Source organism: Syngnathus leptorhynchus, chromosome 21 (assembly GCF_054491065.1).
Source record: "Syngnathus leptorhynchus isolate UIUO chromosome 21, UIUO_Slep, whole genome shotgun sequence".
NCBI lineage: Eukaryota > Metazoa > Chordata > Actinopteri > Syngnathiformes > Syngnathidae > Syngnathus > Syngnathus leptorhynchus.
The window spans coordinates 3,952,128-3,972,572 of NC_141215.1; the positions used below are offsets into that span (position 1 = coordinate 3,952,128).

General features: G+C 43.2%; 1 protein-coding gene across 5 annotated transcripts; it reads right to left on the reverse strand.

Annotated features, from left to right (window-relative positions):
* Nucleotides 1-1,507: 1,507 nt before the first annotated feature.
* On the reverse strand, nt 1,508-20,071 carry osbpl8 (oxysterol binding protein-like 8). Of its 5 annotated transcripts, none has more exons than XM_085902261.1 (25): nt 19,797-20,071; nt 18,314-18,362; nt 16,932-17,032; nt 13,758-13,794; nt 13,437-13,619; nt 9,759-9,832; nt 9,285-9,365; nt 8,974-9,075; nt 8,642-8,845; nt 7,978-8,062; nt 7,352-7,517; nt 7,059-7,284; nt 6,804-6,988; nt 6,639-6,720; nt 6,475-6,573; nt 6,255-6,351; nt 6,085-6,183; nt 5,863-5,960; nt 5,691-5,780; nt 5,428-5,564; nt 5,168-5,353; nt 4,935-5,088; nt 4,389-4,491; nt 4,197-4,302; nt 1,508-4,137 (listed from the first exon to the last, which is right to left on the reverse strand). In XM_085902261.1, the coding sequence occupies exons 3-25, from the start codon at nt 16,980-16,982 to the stop codon at nt 4,008-4,010; spliced, it is 2,775 nt and encodes a 924-aa protein (XP_085758387.1). In that variant the 5' UTR covers nt 16,983-17,032; nt 18,314-18,362; nt 19,797-20,071; the 3' UTR covers nt 1,508-4,007. The 5 variants fall into 5 exon arrangements, with proteins under 5 accessions (XP_085758387.1, XP_085758386.1, XP_085758385.1 ...); XM_085902260.1 differs by having other exon boundaries at nt 13,437-13,622; XM_085902259.1 differs by lacking the exons at nt 16,932-17,032; nt 18,314-18,362; nt 19,797-20,071 and adding an exon at nt 15,234-16,902 and having other exon boundaries at nt 5,001-5,088; nt 13,437-13,622.
* Nucleotides 20,072-20,445: the final 374 nt, after the last annotated feature.

A 20,445-nucleotide genomic window follows, 5' to 3' on the forward strand; every position in this document is an offset into this window, starting at 1 on the left:
TGAGTCATCGCCTGGCGTCCTTTGATTGCTTAGCAGCCACCAAGCCAAACCGCCTCCTCCTCCTCCTCCTCTGTTGTTTCAGCCATCAATTGCCGGTGAAAGCCGGCACTAAACACTCAGACGATTTAAGGGGTCGGGGCTGATTGCCCCCGATTGATTAAAAGCTCGGAGATACAAAAGTTGGAAGGCCGAGGAGAGACATCCTGACACGTCGATACGTCAATGGGGTTATTCATAGCAGCATGAAGTGCTAATGTGACCTGAGCTTCCAAAAGGAAACTTATACAACTGCATCGGGATTCCCTTTTGTATCACATTAAATTATGGGGCATCATGGGAGGAAAAGAAAATAAGTTTACATAAAGGTGTTTCCCCAAGTCATTCCTCTCTCTAAAAATAGCAGTGAAGACAAGGAAGGGGGAGGACAGACCACGCTGCAGGACAGACAGATGGGAGACCCGCTTGCCCTCTGTGTCATTCGAGGGAGGAAAAAAAAAAAAAAGGACGACTGCACGCTCAGTTAATCCAGCTGTGAATGAGAGCGGCTCACTGCAGCACTTCTTTTCATGCTCTGTTGATAGCACAGAGGTGGGGTGGGGATAAACACCATGCTGAGCCAGCGCAATCTCGCCAGTCATGCTGCACTGCACATTACCTCATTTAGTATCAATTAACCCATTCCATGCCCATCGTTTGAGCCACTGGGATTTTTAAGAAGACCTCCACAAAGTCGGAAGTCAAGTTTAGCCAGCCACCATTTTGTTCATGTCAGCAATATAGTAGTGAGGCTGCTTTTTTTTTTTTTTTTTTTGTGCTATGCTTACATAACAAACATGAGGTGTTTCCCCCTCATTCTTCACTCCATCTTCACCTTCTTCACTCTCCATGGCGACCCTTAATCTTACATATCCGCTTTTCATTATTTGTCCTCGCCTTCTCCCAATATCCTGAAACAGCAATCTGACAAACGTCTCCTCGCAACGGCGGCATATCACAAATTTTTTTGGCCTAGTTTTGAATATTGTACAATGTCTGACCCACAAGGGCGCGTCAATTTGAGATGACTAAGTAATCACGTAACAGCCATAATAAAGAGCACAGGATTATCAATACAAACAAAAAAAATAATACATAAAAGTGTCAGTAACACACTTTTCAGGTATTTCAGCATTATCTTCAACCTTTTTTAATCAGTGCTATGATAATATTGGCCTTGAAAGCACTTTACTGACATATTTTCTGCGTGAGACAGAAAGGACAGTTATTATATATATTGTATATAATGTGACACAAAAGGAAGCACCCGCGTTTATCGTTATTTAAAGAATATTTTCATGGATTATACCTTCATGAGCCGACTCTGTGAATCACTTGTTTCTGCTGACATCTAGCGGCCAAAAGTATAAATTGCTGTCTATACATACATACATATCCTTACGATGATTTTTTTTTTCCCTGTATGGACAATCATAAAACTTGTATTATTCACAAGAAAAGACACAAAATGTAATTTTTAAATTATTTTTTTAATTATCATTATTCTGTGGTATATTACATGAGACCCCAGATGTCCAGGATGTTATGTTCAGTGCCTCGAGGATACAGTCAGTCAATACACACATTAAGGTACACAGTATGTGAATGTATGTGAGTTTTAGCTGATGAAGCTATGTAAGTACAGTGACGAGGACATGTCAAACAATAATAATAAAAAAAAAAAAACTAACATCAAAAAATCTAAGCAGGAATACATAAAAAGAATAAATAAAAGACTACAAGAGATGACAAGGAGTGGCGGCGTTACGCAGGGATCAGTATCCGGACACCTGTGATTGCGTTACTATGGCAACACCTTTTCGTTTTGGGCAAGGCGCTCTGCAGAGTCAGGTTCGTTACTAAGGCTTTGTATGGCACGTCCGCTCTGCAAAACTACAATAACTTTTCTATATGAACATTACTGTTCTATCTTCATCCCTTTGGAAAAAAAAGAAAAAAAAAAGGCACTGGTATTTCTCAACATTCGAACATCTGGATAATTTTTAAGATGAGCGAGGCAATGAGGACGTACGGTAAGAAGACGAACGGACACACACGGGCCAGCCGGGTTAACTCACTTCCCTGACAATGCTACCAAAGTTTTTTTTTTTTTTCGTCTTTACTTAACAGTCTGCTGACGGCGGAGGCAACGGGATAATGTAAATGTCGACAAGGCTAATGACAAACTCCGCGGTCCTCCCTGTGGTTCCAGATGACGCATTGAAACCAGAATGAACTCAAAAACTGGATTTACATTTGGAGCTCCAACAGCGGTCAATTTTAATTGAATGTCGATTGAATGTTAATGAATCAAGAAATGGCAGTAATATTAGTATAGGACACATTGTGATGCGTAGAAAATGTTTTGTTGTTACGAGGAAATCCTGCTAGGTAATATACGCAGTCAACGGGACACCAAACTAATTAGCTACACACCGAAACTGGCTGCTACTTAAGCAAAGCTTGGAATGATTCATTTTTGTTTGTTTGTTTGTTTACTAAAGTGATTGTAGTAACAGGTAAAAAGATTTGATCTCCTCTCGCTACTTTAAGTGTCTAATCTAGAATTCACTGTGGCACAAAAGCACTGGAAGCGACGAGTGAAGAAAAACACGTGATTGATACCTTTCAAAATGTAAATTAAGATTTTTTTTTAAAATAAAAATGCCATCGAGGTTTGTTTCTGTCCAATCGTCAAAACGGTTCATAAAAAGTGAGAACTTGATTATTTCGACCTGCTTGCTAAATTTAGTTGGAAAAAAATTGGAAGAAATTTTACATTGATAAACTGAAAGATAAACTAAAAAAAAAAAAAAGCAATGCTAAGCTAAACCAAAAATGAAACGTCACTATTTCAGTTGTAAGACTAGCATCAGTGGCTAACTGTTTCAGAAAAAACATTTTAGGCTACAGCCCGATAATATAAGCGAAACGATACAACGCTATGATAAATTAAACGTAATGAAACTCATATTGACATTACACATATCCGAAAGGTATCATTGTGTAAATTTTACCCCACAAAATTGATCTCTAAAATTTAAATTTAGGAGCTCAGTTGAAACTAAGCTAAAGGCTAGCTAAGCTAAAACAAGTCAAGCTAAGCCAAACACTGCTTATTCTCACATAAGAATGCAGAAAGAGCTTAAAAAAAATATATATACACCACCAAAATTGAACTTTACACTAAATGTAAAATGCACACACACTTAAGGAATGTTACAACACTTGTCTTAACTCGCAGTTAAATCCAGGAAGGCAGTTTTTAAGATGGAGTCTCAGAATATTTAGCCTCACTTGTCATTTTGCCAGCTTTGCACTATATTAAGAACACTTAAAACTGTAGATTCAGTTAAAAAAAAAAAAAACTTGGGCAGTAAAAGCCAGTTCTCGGGAGTGGATGTTGAAAAACATTGGACGTTTCCAGTGCGCTTGTGGAGAAGATAAAATATTGTACAAAGTGCTTACCACACATTTCTAGCTGTACGCCAACCACAATAAAACATTTTTTTAACTGTGGATGTTTTTTGTTTTTTTTGGAGTCACTTTCCAAGTGCTTAAAAAACAAAACAAATACAGATTGGACCACTTTGGACGCAACAAAATAATACAATAGAAAAAATATATTATCTAAGCATGAAAGGTCATTTCATGAGGAGAGTAGTCATGGCTCAAGAGTTTGTTGATGACATTCGAAATGAATGGAGTCCTTCCATTCTTGTCAGAAATAAAAAGGCTGTGCTCTTTATCTACAAGAGTCTCTTTGAAATGGTTACGACATTTCGGAATGAAATCAAAATAAATGCAAGTAGATCTTTTTTTTTTTTTTTTTAAGAAGCTCAAAACTCAAAAAGTTTCCTAATTTTGGGTGAATTTGATGATTGAAGCTTAGGACAACTGAAGAGGATGGGGGGGAAAAAAAATTAATAAAAAAAAAATGGGAGTCTGTTACCGACACTGATCCGCCTCTGCTACTTGAAGACGTAGTTGATGATCACCTGCAGGACGATGAGGGCGGCGATAACGACATAGTCGCGCTGTTGCAGGAAAGAGGTGCCCTCGGCCCGGCTTGCCGTTCGACCCCTTAACACGCTGATGCTCCTAAGAACGCAAGGAATTCATTTCCATCCGCGCGTCCACTCATCCTCGCCGAATCTCACCTGTTGATGTCCTGCTGTGTCTGCTTTATGGATTCAATGGCACTTTGAAGTTCGCTGAGGTCGGCGCCTTTTTTGCGCAGACGGCTGTTGTGTTTGCTCTTGTGTCCTGTTGTCGAGGAAAATAAAAAAACAAAAAAAACGTTTCAGTTTGGACCTGATACGCTTCGATGACGAAAGGGGGGGGGGTCTCACGTTCGCTTCCGGAGGAATCGTGGCGGTCAAGTTCGGGTGAAGAACAGCCGCTCTCTGGGCTTTTGGGTTTGTCGCTTTTGTGTTTCCTCTTTGGCACCGTTACCTACACACACACACATATACCAAAGACACACACACACACACACTCGTTTAGCAAATATGTAACATTGCTGAAAACAGATGAATTTACAAAAGCTGCGCACAGATTGAACAAGAAAAAAGATGACACATGCAATTCACATAAAACATGATGGCTTGGTGCAAAGATGTCAGCAAAAGTTAGGGTTGGGGGAAAAAAAAAAAAAAAGCATCCGGATGGACCAAATGTGCAAATGTTTATGCTCCATCCAGAGAAAAAGCAGATGGAGTAACAAACTTCCATTTTGTGAAAGACAAAGACAGAATAAGGCAAGAAAAAAAAAGAGGCAAAAACAGTAGGATTGAGGCAATGGAATAAAAAAAAAAAAAGGAAGACAAAAAAAAAAAAAGAAGTTGCTTAGATGATGGCTGAGGCGGCGAGATGTTTCGGGGGGGAAAAAAACCTACCTGGCACTTGAAATTGTCCCTCCGCGACCCCTGGTTACTCAGACTAATAAGACTGCCAGAACGTACCATGGGGGTGCGGTGTCGGACCTTGGTCTGGATACAACCGTCTTTTTCAAACTGGATCAGGTCGTTGAGGGGGTCCCACGGCCTCGTGCTGCGGAAGAGGACGAGGGCGATGATGAGCGCCGGCGATATGCGGTGTGGTCATGTGACGGTGGGTGCCCAAAACTGACTCAGCATATTTATAATGCCACTCTCCAGTGACGGGGTCCTGCTCGAACAGGGTGGAGTTCCATTCCTCGCACTTGGCTTTCCTCTCCCGCGCTGACTTCCTTTGACTTTCTTCCAGGATGAACTTTTCATTCGTGGCCTCCGTCTGGTCCTTGTTGTTGACGGCTCTCGTCACGTGCTGCCAAAGTCTGGGAAAGAGAAATGAGGTCATTGGATTTTTAAATCCATAAATACATTTTTGGGTGACGAGAAAAAGCCTCACCGCTCCGATTCAAACTCGCCCTGCTCCTCGGGCGGGACGGTGCAGCGAGTGAGTCGGCTCTGCCTCAGCTCCGGCGTTGGGTTCCAGAACGTGTCCATCGTTCCGGTCTTCTTGTCGTTGATGAAGATCTCGCTGTCCTAACGGAGGGCGGCGTCACAATAATTAGCCATTAGCTTGCAAACAAAATCCTGTCATCGCTACTTCCCACCACTAGGGGGCTTTTATTGATTTTATCTTTATTCCTAACTCATGAGGGATCTTACCCAGTGTCCCTCAAGAGTTGCCAGCACTTCTTTCCCGAGCTTGATCTTTCCGGAGATCTGGTTGACACTGTCGCTGCTTCCCAGGAATGGCTGTGAAGTATGTCAGTTTCAACGTTTCAATCCCAAAATTAAACGAAAACGTACCTAAAAAACGTCTTCTTTGTGGTCTCACCTTAAGTTTGAACTCCAACTGCGAACTGTAGCCCGTCTTCTCACACGCAATGGTGATCTGACCACCCAGCTCCAAAGTCATGGTACCATACAGGATGCCTAGAATGGCACAAAAAAAAAATGTCCTCATGTCTCTGCCACTGTTTTAAAAGGGCACAATTCCATTTGAAGTGCTTTGAAGGATGTGAGCGATCAATAACTGGGATGAATCTTTCACGCGGACCTTTACAGTGAGCGTAGGGCATGTTCATCACATAATCCTCTCCACGGTTGAGGAAAGTGAGCCTCGCCTCGCCGTCCAATATGGCCGACAAAGAGTTTCCTAAACAAAAACAAAAAACGGTAAAGACATTTCAATGGCTAACTGAATCGCTAAAAGTTCTGCGTGCGTACCGTAGAACTTCGACTTGGCAAGGATGCTTCCACTGAGGCAGAATCCATCCTTCCTGTTGCTGACATAAAAGGCTGACACAGGAGGATGATGGGATACCTGAACAGAAGTGATGAAGGTCAAAGATGAGGAAATATTAAATTCCCCAAAAGAAATCAAGTTGAAGTTCTGATGTTGACATATAGGGGGCAGTGTATTATTGCATTTTTTTGGTGCCGTTACCTGTTCTGCGATGTAGAAGGTCTTGCTGTTGGTCTTTTGGTGGAGCCACATGCAGCGGTAGGTTTCGCCGATAATAGGGTTGTAAGGTTTCTTCAAGCCCTGCCAGTTTAAAAGCATATTAGCCCAAAAGACTCGATTCAAATTCTAATGTTCAAAATCTGCACCTTGGGCTTTTTGTAGAAACCAGAGATGTACCACTTGACCACCTTCTTCATCCGGTTGTAGGCGTTCTCCTCCACCGCAGCCCTGAATGTGAAAAAAAACAAACCAGAAAATAGATGGAAACACAAAAACAAACAACCGAGAAATAAATCCTGGGAAGTTCTTACTGGGACAGGAAGTCGGCGTGGTAGTAGTAGTCGGAGAGTTTATCAAGGAAGGACCTCGGCTCCAGGATGAATGTGGGGAGAACCACCTTGGACAGATCCATTCCTGGTCGCACTTGTTTCAGGAGAGTCCAAATGAGGGACTTGTTCTCCTCTGACACCGTCTCCGTCTGGGCAGCCTCGCCCGCCTGGCAAAACACAGTCGGAGGAATTCGTGGATAAGTGTCAAGCCTACAGCAGCAGGAGAACATTTATCACCTCGCCAAGTTCCTCGTGAGATTGCTCCAAGTAGGACGTTTCCCGCACGTGCTCGTTGGGGTCCATGTCCACGTACGAGTCGTCCTGTCGCTCCGACGTGTCGCTGTCGCTCTCCTCGCTCTTCTCTAAGCCTTCCGGGTCCGACTCTTCGTGGTCCGGTTCGCCCTCCCGGTCGGACTTGTCCGAGTAGAGATCCGGGTCTTTCAAATGGTCGCTGTCGTTAAACCTAGACGGTAAAAATAAAGCGCAGGAATTAATCGACAAAATGGATTGCGATATTTGTTTGGACTTACTGGAATCCATGGATGTTGTGGGCACGTAGGAGGCTGTAGAAGTTGAGGGAATGTTCTCCTCCGGATGCCAGCGTGCTGATATCTTCCTTGCCTTCGCGGATCATGGTTCGTTTCAGCAGGCTGGAACATTTCAGGGCCAGTTCCAGAGCGTCCATCCAGCAACGACCTAAAAAAACCCAAAAACATACATATTATAAATATAAGGGCGTGCACACTTATGCAACCAGAATACATAATTCCCATCTCATCAACGCTCGACGTGTTGATTAACAGCCATTTTCACATGTTTCAGAATCTTGGACACAAACGGCACAAACTTGTCGCTTGTTTCAGCACCACGGACAGTTACACAATGTGCGAACTCCATTTGTATATTTTAGCACCTCGGGGAGAGACTCGTTGCATTTTGGGGATTTTTGCCGAGCATTACAATAGTTCCACGTTGACTTCCTCAGTTGAATTTCAAATCACTTATATCTCAAATCATTTTTTTTTTTTGTCATTAAAAAATGAAAAGCCATTCATCTGCTCCTCCTGTTCTCACATATTGACCACCAGGCGGCAGTATAACACATACGCCTAATACATGTGGATTTAATGATGACAGAAAAGCAGGAATGACTTACCATCGGATTCGGAAGCCGCACGGAAGATGAGGTGGCTGCTGGGTAAGGGCTGAGTGATGGAGCCCACCGCTTCTCCTTTGGGACCCTGAATGGACCTTGAATTATTTACACAGACTAATTGGAAAGCCAGTGGTGCACATGTTTTGATAGGGGAGCAAGCCTGCCACAAAGTGAATGGCTCGAGTGTTTGAGAGCTCTAATCAATAATCAAGAGGAAACGCTACAAACACAAGTGGGTTGAAGTGGAAATGGATGCTTTGTGTGTGTGTGTGTGTGTTTTTTTTTCCGCTCAGATGCGTCCTTCGTTTTGCACTTGTCATTTACATCCTGTTTAATTCATTGAAAGGGAAACAAAGGATTTTGTGTTGGGCGTAAAGAGCATTTTGCATTTAAACCGCTCACGTTATTCTTATCCTGCCATTATGACTGAGTAATAATCCGGGATGGTTTTATGGGGTCGTCCCTTTTGTCATGTGTCACATTTTTAAAAGGATCATTTTGGATTTCAGGTCACGAGGCGTCGATAAAGCAACTCCGATTTAAAATTCTAACGAATTATAAAAAATGGTGACTGCAAAGTTATCATTTATAATAATAATAAAAAAAAAGAAACGGGAAAAAAAAAATGAAATCAATTTTCTGGGTTGCCTGGACATATTCTGACCTTGACGGCCCAGATGGACTGCTCGAGGGGGTGAAATAGCTTGAAGCAGAAGCCGTCCTTCTTGGAGGGTCGTTCGATGAGCTCGCAGGCGTTGAGCAGCACCGTGCCGACCCACTGGCCGTTCTTGTGGGTCTTGTAAATGAGCAGGACGCCCGGTTTGAGCACGCACCACAGTTTGGTCCAGCTCTTCAGTGTTCCCCGGATCTAATTAAAAAAATAAAATACAAATAAAATAATAAGAATATAAATAAATAAAATTAAGTACGTTTTTATAGTGTAAATTATTATTATTATTTTTAATAGAATCAAAGAAATAAGTATGGCTTACTTACCTTCAGCCAGTCGGCCATGACAATGACCGAAGGATCCGTGATGGTGCTGAGCAGCTCTTTTGTTGCCCTTTTCTTCTCTTCCCTGTAATTTTTCTTTTGGACCTAAAGACAGCATCATCACATTTTCCCATAAGCTACAAAATGTAATCAAATGACGTCATAATTTACCCGCTTAATAGGGAAACTTGTTTTTCCAATGTCAGCCTAGTATGACATCAGGCTGTACATAACAGACTGACGTCTTAAGCATGTTTGGATAAACAATGTGTAAGCTGATTTAAAGGGTGTTTTCTTTTTTTTTTTTTTTTTACCTTGAGGGACTCCTTCTTGGTGAGCTTGCCACCAGACGCAGACACGTCCTTGTCTGAGCCATTGTACAGCTTGGTCTCCGACTGCGAACAATCAATAAGAAATGATTCAAATGAAATAACACGACTTTGTGTATTGCTTTCTAGAATATCCGATTTAAAAGCGTCATTAAACTTTCAATCTGTACTTTTTATGCCGCTTTGCTTTCCTCGTAAAGGCTTTTCACCGAAGCCCAAAATTAGCACACGGGTTGAATCAAGCCAATCAAAGGCCTCCTGTCGCTGTGGGAATTGCGTCTGGCAGCGAGCTACGCAAACCAATCCGGGAGTCATCTCGAGCCAGACTCGGATGAGAAAGGATCATTAAGTCGGGTTAAAGAAAGCTGAAAATAAATGCCGGCGTAGGAAGGAATGCAGAAAGTTCCATAACAGCAAAAAAAAAAAAAAACCTTTAGAATTTTAATAATAATTTGTTACCTTGCTCTTGGATATGGAAAGCGAATCCTCTTTCAAAGGCAACGACAAAAGGTCCTCCTTCCCTCTCTCGAAACCTACGGCGAAAAGACAAAAAAAAAAAAAAAAGAGTCAAGCAACGCTTACAGAAATCGTCAATCACAGTAAATACTAGCAAGGGCTTCCCCTAGTGGTCACTAAAGGAAACCACCAAATTAAATCAAACTGTCATCGTTACATTGTGGTCATTTGAATATTAGTTGTGATGCATGCAATGGCAAAAAAAAAAAAAAAAGTGTTTTCACACGAGTTTAAATCCCGCCAGACCATCTGCACCCACTTGACGCACATCCCCATGCCAACCTCTTGCGGTAAAGACGTCAAGGGCAATTCAGGCGCTTGTGGCATGACTCAGCATCTTCTTCCTCCATATTCAATACGCACAGTGGGGCATGAGGGGCAGTTGGAAGTTTTTTGTCTTGTAATACTGCGGCATGAAGGCGTCAAGCATGCTGCGGTGCACCGAGCGTCATCAATTTGCAATCAGCCTTTTCTTTGTTTACTCGTATTTGTCCTTTTTAAAGGGGATACTGACGATCGGTTGAAAGTCGAGCGTGGTACGGAATCAAAACGATGAGGCAAACAAAACAAAAAAACAACAACAGGTTTTTAAGGAACAGATTGACAGCAATTTGCCTTGTGTGGGATTTTGGCCAACTGCTTGATTATTATTTTGGCAGATGTCTTGGGGGAAGAAAAAAAACAACAACAACATGCCAGCTGCACTAAAGGGAAAATGAAAACAAACTCTCACTGTGCGATAGTTTGGACAGATTTGAGCTTATTTTTATTTTCAAGAGATTTTTTTTCGTGTGTGATCATACAAGATAAAAATAATTTGGCAGGTTTAAATGGTTTATTCCTGCTGCCTGTGTGCATCACCCAAACGTCAAAACACCAATGATTAAATAAAGAAAATAATGATCATAGGAATCAGGAAAAAAATGTTTTTTTTTTAAAGACGACCTGGGGATATTCAATTCTAAAATGAGAAAATAAAACCTCAGCAGGGGAAATGAATCATCTGCTATGATGATATTTGATATGTTGCGCATCAAAAGGTTAAATAGCCTCTCTAAGGAACAATCAATGTTGAGCGACCATTGATTTTCAGTCTGCGTAAAAAAAAAACAAAGGTGACTCACCCACAAATTGCAATCGGCGTTGAACAAAACGGCCGTTCCGAGAAACGGCTGCCTGTTAGCCATCCAAAAGCGGCTGACGGAATTCCCTTAAGCTAAAGTGTCAACATATTTTATGAGGCTTCCATCCTTTGGTAAATACAAAGCACGACGGGCGGTTGCCGTGGCGATAACAGAGGATCCCGTTTCCCGTCGACACGATCGAAAAGTCGCCTCAAGTTACTTAAGACGGATATTATTGTATGCATTCGAGCCACACATAGACCGAGCGGGGAACTACCAAACACAAGTTACACCTGTCCTAAAAAATACAAACACGTGTCACTCACGAGTCACAACTAAAAGCCGGATCGACTAACCCTACACCCACCTGACAGCGAAATGGGCGACAGCTCGTTATAACCCCCGAAGGAGGCATTGCGGATGAGTTTACGTCCGTCCGGGTGCGGGGGTCGCAGCGAGGCCGTGCCGCCGCACGTGGAGAAACGGCGACGCCCCAGCAGGCCCTCCTCCTTCATCATGGGGGCGGGCGGGCGATCCCTCGGCGAGAGGGGAGGGGGGGTGGCGGGGGTTGCGAAACCCAGAGAAGGTGAATGGGCGAGGGGGGGTCGCGCTCCTACGGCGAGCCGGGCAAGTCAACCAAAACAAGAGAAGACAAGAGCTCAGAGTGGAGTGCCGTATTTCCTCGATGCTTGACTCAGCTGACTGCTCCCCCCTCCCTCTCTCTCTCTCTCTCTCTCTCTCTCTCGCCTTCGCGCGATGAGGCACGCGTCGCACTGCAAGTACCTCACTGCCCCTCCTACTCACTCCCCTCCAGATAGGGGAGGAAAACTGAGGCGCCGGGGGGGTGGAGCCTTTTTTTACGTCTAAATTTGGAGGTCTGCCATTCATTGTCTTGCCCAACAGATTATGTGATATCAAAAAGAACAAAAAAAAAAAAAAGATGGCCAACTGATAAGTGACCTCGCCGTGACACTGTGACCGATGGATTACAGGTCAATGCCAAAGATTGAGCAAAACAAGCCGTGACACGCAGGTAACGTCCGCTCGGATCGTAAAAGCTGCAGGTGGACGCTAAAAGCCCGGATTAGCTTTCGAACAAAGAAGCTTTTTTCAATACTGTCATCTCACCATACACCCCCCCCCCCCCCCCACTGAAAGAACAGCAAGCGTGACAACATGGCATGATTAATTACATTGAGTACGCCTCCTCCTTATCATTCGCCGTTATGAGAGGACACCGAGAGGCGAGGGTAAAACGAAAACCGTCAGAATCGTTTCCAAATTGGCTTACTTTAGATCCACACGGCGTCAGCCCAGACAAGCCTCCGGCCATCCGAGCGTAGCCAAGTTCCCGCGGCCATTGTAACGTCAAAGGCGACTTCCACTAGCTTCCCCGTGGCCCGCTTGTCCCTCTTAAGAGCGCTCGATTGTTAAGGTCGTAGGTTAAAGCAGCGACACGGCGAGCAGATTGGCCCAGGGCGAGGATAAGACTGGCCTTCCGATGGAACCAGCGCCCTGCTAACAGGGCATAATCCCAGAAGCTGAATTTAAATCCGCGCTGACCCCGGCTGCTCTTCTGCTGCCTTTGTTGTCGTCATGAGACGTTTACGCTTTCCGTGGGTATTCTTCAGCCACCCAATCGCATTGGAAAGCGACGTCAAAGAACCTTTTCAAGGTTTATTTTTGCTTCGCTGAGTCATGAAGAGAGTCGGGCCGAGAACCCGCTGCTGATTGGTGATGATGCAATAAATCCACTAACCATGTTTAAAAAATAAATAAAAGGAGCCTTTTCAAAATAATAATTGCCTGTCATTCAGATGTAAAAAAAAAAAAAAAAAAATTGACTTTCTCTTTAAACAATGTCAGGAAAAATATTGTAAACACATTGTAATGCTAACCCATAGAAGAGTCAGTAAGCTTATTAGCAAGGCCGGAATAATTATTTCGGGACATCTGGTGAGTGCGAGCTATGTGCGGACATTTTGCACACACCCACTCGCCACTTTGATCATCACAAGTCATTTACTTTTCCGCCATATGCCTCAGCACGACAATTCCACTGATTATTCAATCGTGAACATGAAAGTAAATGCGACTAATAATCTAATATATATTTACTTTAGGTTAAAGTCGCGACTTTAATGTCAAGTCATTTACAGTGCTGGCAAAAAAAGAAAAAAAAATGCAAATCTTGTGGTTTAAAAACCACCACCACTTGCGATCCACAAGAGGGCGCACTCACACAACAATATAAGGCACGGGATTTTATTTTTATCTTATTTAATCATAAAAAAATCTACAAGTCATAGCAGCTATATATTTTTTATTCTATTTTTGAATGAAGGTTCTTAATTAGTTTTAGTGATATGCAAGATTCATAATTTCATCCAAAAAAAAATTGTAAAATTGTGGCATGAGAAAGAAATAAAAGATCTTGAGTGATGATTCACATGCAATGAATGGTATTTATGCAGGCAGAGAAAAGTATCGACTATACCGTGGCTGTAGCTGATGCCCGGACTGAGTGGAGACGGAGAGGCGAGATGTTCCCGGCTGGGTGTTTGGAGGCCCGCCTCCTTGTCCTTGTCCTTGTCCTTGTCCTTGTCCCGTTCCTTCACCTGGCGCTGGCTCATCCTGCCTGGCGTCAGATAGACGGCGTCATCACCGGACACTACGGTCGCTGCTGCAGACAAAGTAAACATTTGTCATGATTTGTACACAACTAAAAACAACAGCCTTTGTCAAGAAGCTGTCGGTTGCACAAGTGTGCACACCCTCATTAAGCAATTAATTGCGCCATCTAAGGTTAGCGGCTTACCAGAGGTGGCATGAGGCTCTCTCAACTCTGCAGGGTGCTAGCAGGCGTGAAGGGGCAGAAAAAAAAAAAAAAAAAAAAAAAGTATGAGCAGGATGGAAAGAAGGCAGGGAAACAGAAGAGGGGGAGAAAGGGTATAGTGGAAAGTAAGATTAAAAAGAGCGGGATGGAATCCTCCGTGCGTTGTCGGCCCGTTTTGCGTGCAGCGGCGATCAATGGCAGGGAGGAGAAGCAAAAAGGACAAACAAAACAAAAGGACAAAAAAAGACATTAGTTCAACTCAAACGTAAACACGATTAAAAGTGCGATGGACAGTGAAATGATTTTATTTTTTTGTACAGGTCAATGCGAGTCCCTATTGTGACCCGATACTAAACATCCTCTCTCGGCATTTTCTGATAGAAGCTACCGGAGGTCGGTGCTATCAACCTGACACTCTCGCCCACGCAGGTTTCGTTTCATTAGACGATAGCGATTCAGCATGTCTGTCTTCAGACCGAGGGGGGGACAAGTGCGTGTTGTTAAATGATGTGGGCGGCCTCACGCGGCGACTAATTTGCTTTCATCCCTGCAAGTGGGAGGCTCACGCTACATGAAAGTGACCCCGTTATTTTTCTTTTGACATTGGCGGGACGGAAATAATTACGATGTCGGTGAGGCAATTTAAAATTCAATTGTGTTGGGTGGGAGATCGCGCAAACAATATTGAACGGAATCGGCCACCAGGGGGCAGTATACAACATACATACAACTAATCAGAACTGAAGCAGTGACATTAATCATTTCACAGACTATAAATAATATTTGCCTGTGAGTAATATTTTCTAAAGACATCTCTGGAAATGTCTGAAATTGCAAAATGGACTTAAGATCTGTGAGCCGTTGATGGCGTCCCAACATGCGTTGCATCATAACACCCATGAAAGACTAGCATGCGACTCAAACATAGCTTTGTCTACATTGACACACGACAAGAAGTGTTTTTGTTTTCATTCAACCCGAAAGTCTCATGGGACTAGAGGAAGAGCGCATGTTTTCTGTCTGCCGGCAGATCCGGAGCCGGGCTATTTAATCAAATACAATTCTGCTAAGTCCTCCTGAGAAAGAAAAAGAACAGCTTCTGGAACATCAAAATGGAATGAAAGCTTTGGCGACTGGGTCTGCCTCTTTAAAAGCTGTGCTGGAGATGAACGCTTCCTCAGCTGTCAAGCCACCTAAGAAACGTCCCTTCTGCCAATAGCCTTGATGGGGGTCAATTTATTGCTCAGAACCTTGGAAGAAGGAGGAGCAGCAGCAACAGCAGCATAATTGCTCGTGTATGCAGTTGTCGACCAAAGTCGCATTTACAACATGAAGCTACCATTTACGATAAGGAGCACACAGAAAAGGAGGTGTAGGAAGGGAAAAAAAAAAAACTATTTCCTGTTTGCTACTTTGTCCGAGGGCCCCTTCGTGGAAGCAGATAAGAGAAATGCGTACCGTGTGGAGCGAGGTGAGCTTGCTTGCTTGCTGCTGCTGTTGCCGTGGCGGCGCGCTACCACCGAGCTCCGTCATCGAGTGAAGGGAGGAGACAAGGCAGGGGAGCCTCGCTAAACGTCCTCCTGCGTTCATTTGTTGCCTCACCCCGCCTTTCTTCTTACGCTTTTAACACAACCGCGACCGGGCCGCTCTGTTCCTGTACTTCCATTTTAATTGGATTATTTATGACATCACAAACTAACATTGCCTCTTTCAAGAAGCGAGAAAAAAAACAAACAAACATCATCATCATACAAATCATCTGAGCGCCGGCTCAGCCACACAAACAAGGAAGTGGGCGTTTTATAAAAGGGCTGAAGTGGAAGCCACAATTGAGACCTTGTCTTGTGTATGGAGGCAGTTATCGGAGCGCTAATGCGTCCTGGGGGACGGCCTCGTCGCGCTCGTGTTGACTGAAGCCCATTCTGCACCAATAAACCGAAGCGAAGCGCATCAGGCCACCGAAAGACACGTGCGCGACCACCCGGCGGCGGTTAGCATGGAGCGCGAGCTTTAAAAGGAACTCGCCCTTGTTTTAAATTGTAGCGAAACATAAATCATCAAAAAGTGTTTTCTTTTCTACCCAACACACAAACAATGGCTAAAAACAAAAAAAAGCCTGTTTAGCACATTTTTGCATAGCGTTAGCATTGAGCTAGCGAACATTAAAAGTGACTTGGTTGGTATTGTTAAAAAATTGAAGGCAAAATTCATTCAAATAGGTCTTTTTGGGGAAATGGGACGCTTTAATGGCTGACTTTTTAGGCAGAGCACACACGTGCATGGTTTTTGTACCGATGGCGAAATCTTCCTTCTCATTGCAGTGTCAATAAATCCATGGTGTCTAACTGTGGATGTCCGTGTGTGAAGGCAACTTGGCTTGATTCCCAGAAGCTCTCATCTCATCTTTTTTTTTTTTTTTTCAAGAGCCCATCATTTCCACAGCCGAACCCCATTAAGAAAGCAGCGAGGCGGTGACAATGCGTGCCGCGGTCTTCATCTCGTACCGCCGCAAATCGTAATGAGCGTTTCGGTTATGACACGCTAAGCGCACGCGGGCATCCCTTGGCGCTCTGATAAAATTCTTAAAAAGGTCAGCAATCAAAAGAAACAGTTCATTGCCGATTTGACTTTCAGAAGCCATTAGCGGCTTAAAAAAAAAAGAAAAAAAAGTGTGGTAATAATTATTCATGCCACGCTGAGAAACTCCAACGCAAGGGCGAAGGGTTTTTGGGTCTGCAGCCCAATAATCCCACAATGTATTTTTTTTTTTTGTGCGATGGCTTGAGAGAGCGAGCGATGCATTGATGTTATCAAGCTATCGGCAATTATAATTGCACTCCCACTCACTGGGAAAAAAAAAAAAAAAAAAAAGCTACAGGGGGATTACCGTGGAGGTGAAATGAAAGGACAGAACGGCAAACATGGGAGCTGAAATAAAAGTGCCGCTGCTGCCGCTGACTCGAGCTCCCATCAGTCACGTTACGGACTTTATGGAAGCGCTTGAAATAGATTGTGAGTTATGCTCCTTCATAAATTTATCTTGGGGGGGAAACACATGATTGAGGTAAACGCCAACTCTGTCGTGACTCAGACTTACCACAATGGTGAAAAAAAAAAAAAAATCATGTACATGATAGTGTCTGTCTATGGACTCACCAAAGTGCTCTCGGTCTCCTGTTGGGACTCGGAAGAAGACTTCATGGTCATGTTCAAGCTGAGCCGGGGGGCCTGTCAGCGTTGCTCAGATAGGTGCATATCTGTCAGGAGATGTGAAGCAATACAAAAGGAAATGATTACAGCAGTAACTGTCAACACCATTGCTAAGATCTGCCAGCTGGTCCCCCGGAAATCCCGATTTCTTTTTCCCCCCGTTTGCCTTGTGCTCGATTCCCCTATAGGAGCATCGAGGCATGTCATTGTTTTTTAACTATTACCACTTGGACTAGTCAGTGGATCATGCCGACTCGGGCTCGGTACAAAATGGCCACGATTGGTCACATGCGGCGACGGGTAATTTACATTGGTTGGTCCATTTAAATCAAGCGTCTGTCCTAGTTTAGCGTGTGCTTGAGGGAAAGTAAATGCAACAGTCCATGTAGGTCAGGGAAGAAAGAATATTATTGAGAAAGGGGGAAGACTAGAAAGGCTCTCCACGCTTCGCTTTTTTTTTTTGGTTTTGCCAAAAATTGTAAATTCTCCAGACATGAATCCAAAATGGAAGTTACGGAGCACTTTCCAATCATGACAGTGTGATATTTAGCAGAGACTTGACAATATTTTCCCGCTGACAACACAGAAGATGAAAATGACCCTTGAGGCTTTCAACGAAGTTTGAAGAGACGCGATTGCGATTTGATCTCAGATGTTATCAGCGTGAGAGTTTTTTCCCCCCTGAATGACTGCGACGAGAATGATGTTAATGTTTCACCGGCAGAGTGTCACCTTGTGCTATCCCAAATCACACAATACTTAGAAGAGCGACACTCGATCCGCCCCGGAGCCACACGCGGGCCGGGAATGCTGATGAGCCGGATGGCAAGAACCGAAGTACCGAACCCGGCGAGGTGTCAAGGAGACTGTGATGACCTCAAAACACGTTTTCAATCCTCTTAGCGGCGAAACAATGCATTTTTTTTGTGGGCATTTAGAGGACGGGGAACTCGGCTACTACCGAGGATGTGCGGTAAAAAATGTGCCGTGACGCACGCTGACTGATTTGAATGTTTGTGTGTGTGTGTGTGTGTGTGCAAGAGAGCGATACCTCTTACGTAACAGCAGGAGAGCAAACACAGGTGCCGACAGATGTTGACACATTCTAACATGTCTTTCCTAATCCAAAATACGAAAAGGTGACGAGTGTCAACTCGCATTAGCGTTGGTTAGCGCTCATGCTAACCAAACTGTGGAGTTATTTCAAAGCTATTTGACACTACAGATGAACGCCGGACTACAAACGCAGCATGCACGTGGTTGAGAGAGAGAAAGAGAGAGAGAGCAAGAGAGAGAGAGAGAGAGAGAGAGAGAGAGAGGGAACCTACCTCATGCAGCTTGGGCAGCAGAAGCACCATAATATTTAAAACACAGACTCTGCAAGGAGGAAAAGATACAGAGGGAGGGGGGGAGAGAGAGAGAGAGAGAGAGAGAGAGAGAGAGAGAGAGAGAGAGAGAGAGAGAGAGAGAGAGACATTGAGATGACATCACCATATTTTCATCCGCCTCCTATAAAAATGTAGGCTGGTGCTGTAAGGCTGCCAGCGTCTGCAGGAGACAAGCAGAGAGCGCCCCCTGTGTGTGGCGGTTATGCAAATATTAAGTTCTTTGATTGTTTTACCTGTATTTGCATTTACTTGTATAAAAATAAGGAACTATATAGCAGACTGCAACTGTCGGTAATGCAACACCCGCCAACTCGTACTCGATGCTAACCTACACGATGACGCGGGAAATAACTCGGTTCATTTTCAACCTGTTTTGTGCATTTGTACAGACAGTGTCATGAGGTTATGAATATAATTTCCTGCTTGTAACTTCCCCAAGTAGAAATACACTGACGCTCAAGACAACGTGACTTCTGATCATGATGTTCAGGTTTTATAATAAGATAGCTATTTTAAAAGAGCGACACCACGCTTCTTGTATGTTACACAATCGAAAATATTCAGGGATTCACTACACAACAGACACACACACGTCTGTTACCAGACTGAAGTGCCACTCGAAAAAGGGAAGAGAATGGAAGCTCCATTTGCCTGGCAAATTGCTAGTTGGCTCTCAATGCTAATTTGGCATGGAAAGTCGGGAATAAGCGTCCATTAACAATGCAAATGTGTTGAATTGGAAGGAAAAAAAAGCGTTGAATGTACACAGTCAGCTGCCAAAATAATCCGGCCATCAAATTACCTATACAAATCCAACCATGTGGCTATATGCCACTTGAAATAGAAATGGAACATTGAACCAACAGTCTTAACCAAAACTGCATTACAATGAGGAAGCTAGAACATTTGCTAATTCCAGTTCAGTTGTATTTAACTTTTATCAGTTGCGGTTCATGCTGGCTAGATTCAAATTCAATCTATGGGCAATACATTTGGATTCGTTAAGTTTTCTCTTATATGACTAAATTGAAAATATGCTTAATTGATTCACAGGTGCACAAAATAATATTAAAGGTTGTTTTTTTTTGTGTGTGTGGAGCTTTTATGGTGCAACTGACGAGTTTCAATTCACCGTTGAGTGGCGTTACATAAATGCATTTTGGCTGCTCCAGACAAAGTGAAAGTGGTAACATAGCGCCGCAGGACTCAATTATGCGTGGGAAGTCAAGCCGAATAAAACGTCAACAAAATGTCCTCATACAAACCAAGTGATGCACTGTTTACTTTACCTACATTATTACATCATCGTACAGTATGCTCGTCTTCTGCAGAGGTGACTCCAGCGTAAACATTAGCACAGCTAGCTGTCTTTATGTATGAAAACCCGTACAACTGTGCCATATTTAACATATTTTGTACTCACCCATAGCGAGAATGGCTTGTAAGAAGAAAATGCTTCTTAAATCCGCGTCTTCCTCAAGGAGGGTTGTGTTAGACGAGTGCCATTTAGCCGACATTTAATATTCACTGCGACGTTTAATATTCACAGGTGAGCGTAGTTATAATACCCCTATTGTCCCCAAGGTAAAAATATAGAGATATATATGTATATATGTGAATATAGAATTGTTTAAGCATCGAATAAAACACATTAAGACAACTTGCTCGATGCTGCTACACCAACTCAGATGTGTCAGATTCTCATTTGCTATGATGACTATAATTTTTGTGAGTTCCTGTTATGTACTTTCAAAATAAAAGCGCATGAAAGATTTTTGGTGTGTAAATTTGGCTTCCACTTGAACCCATGTTCCATCGAATTTACTATTTTTACGAGTTTGATGTAAAAATGATCATTTTCAGAGTTTATTTTACACAGTAAGTTAGTCATCTTCACATTACTTCGTCACAATGATATTTTGTTTTGAAATTAATTGTTTAATATCCTGTTTTTACGAAGGTGGACGAGTCCTTCCCTTTTGATGATTTTTATTTACCTGGCCAAATAATACCAGCACAATATGTTCGTTTTTACTAATATGTACTTTAAAACACAACTATAAAACAATAAT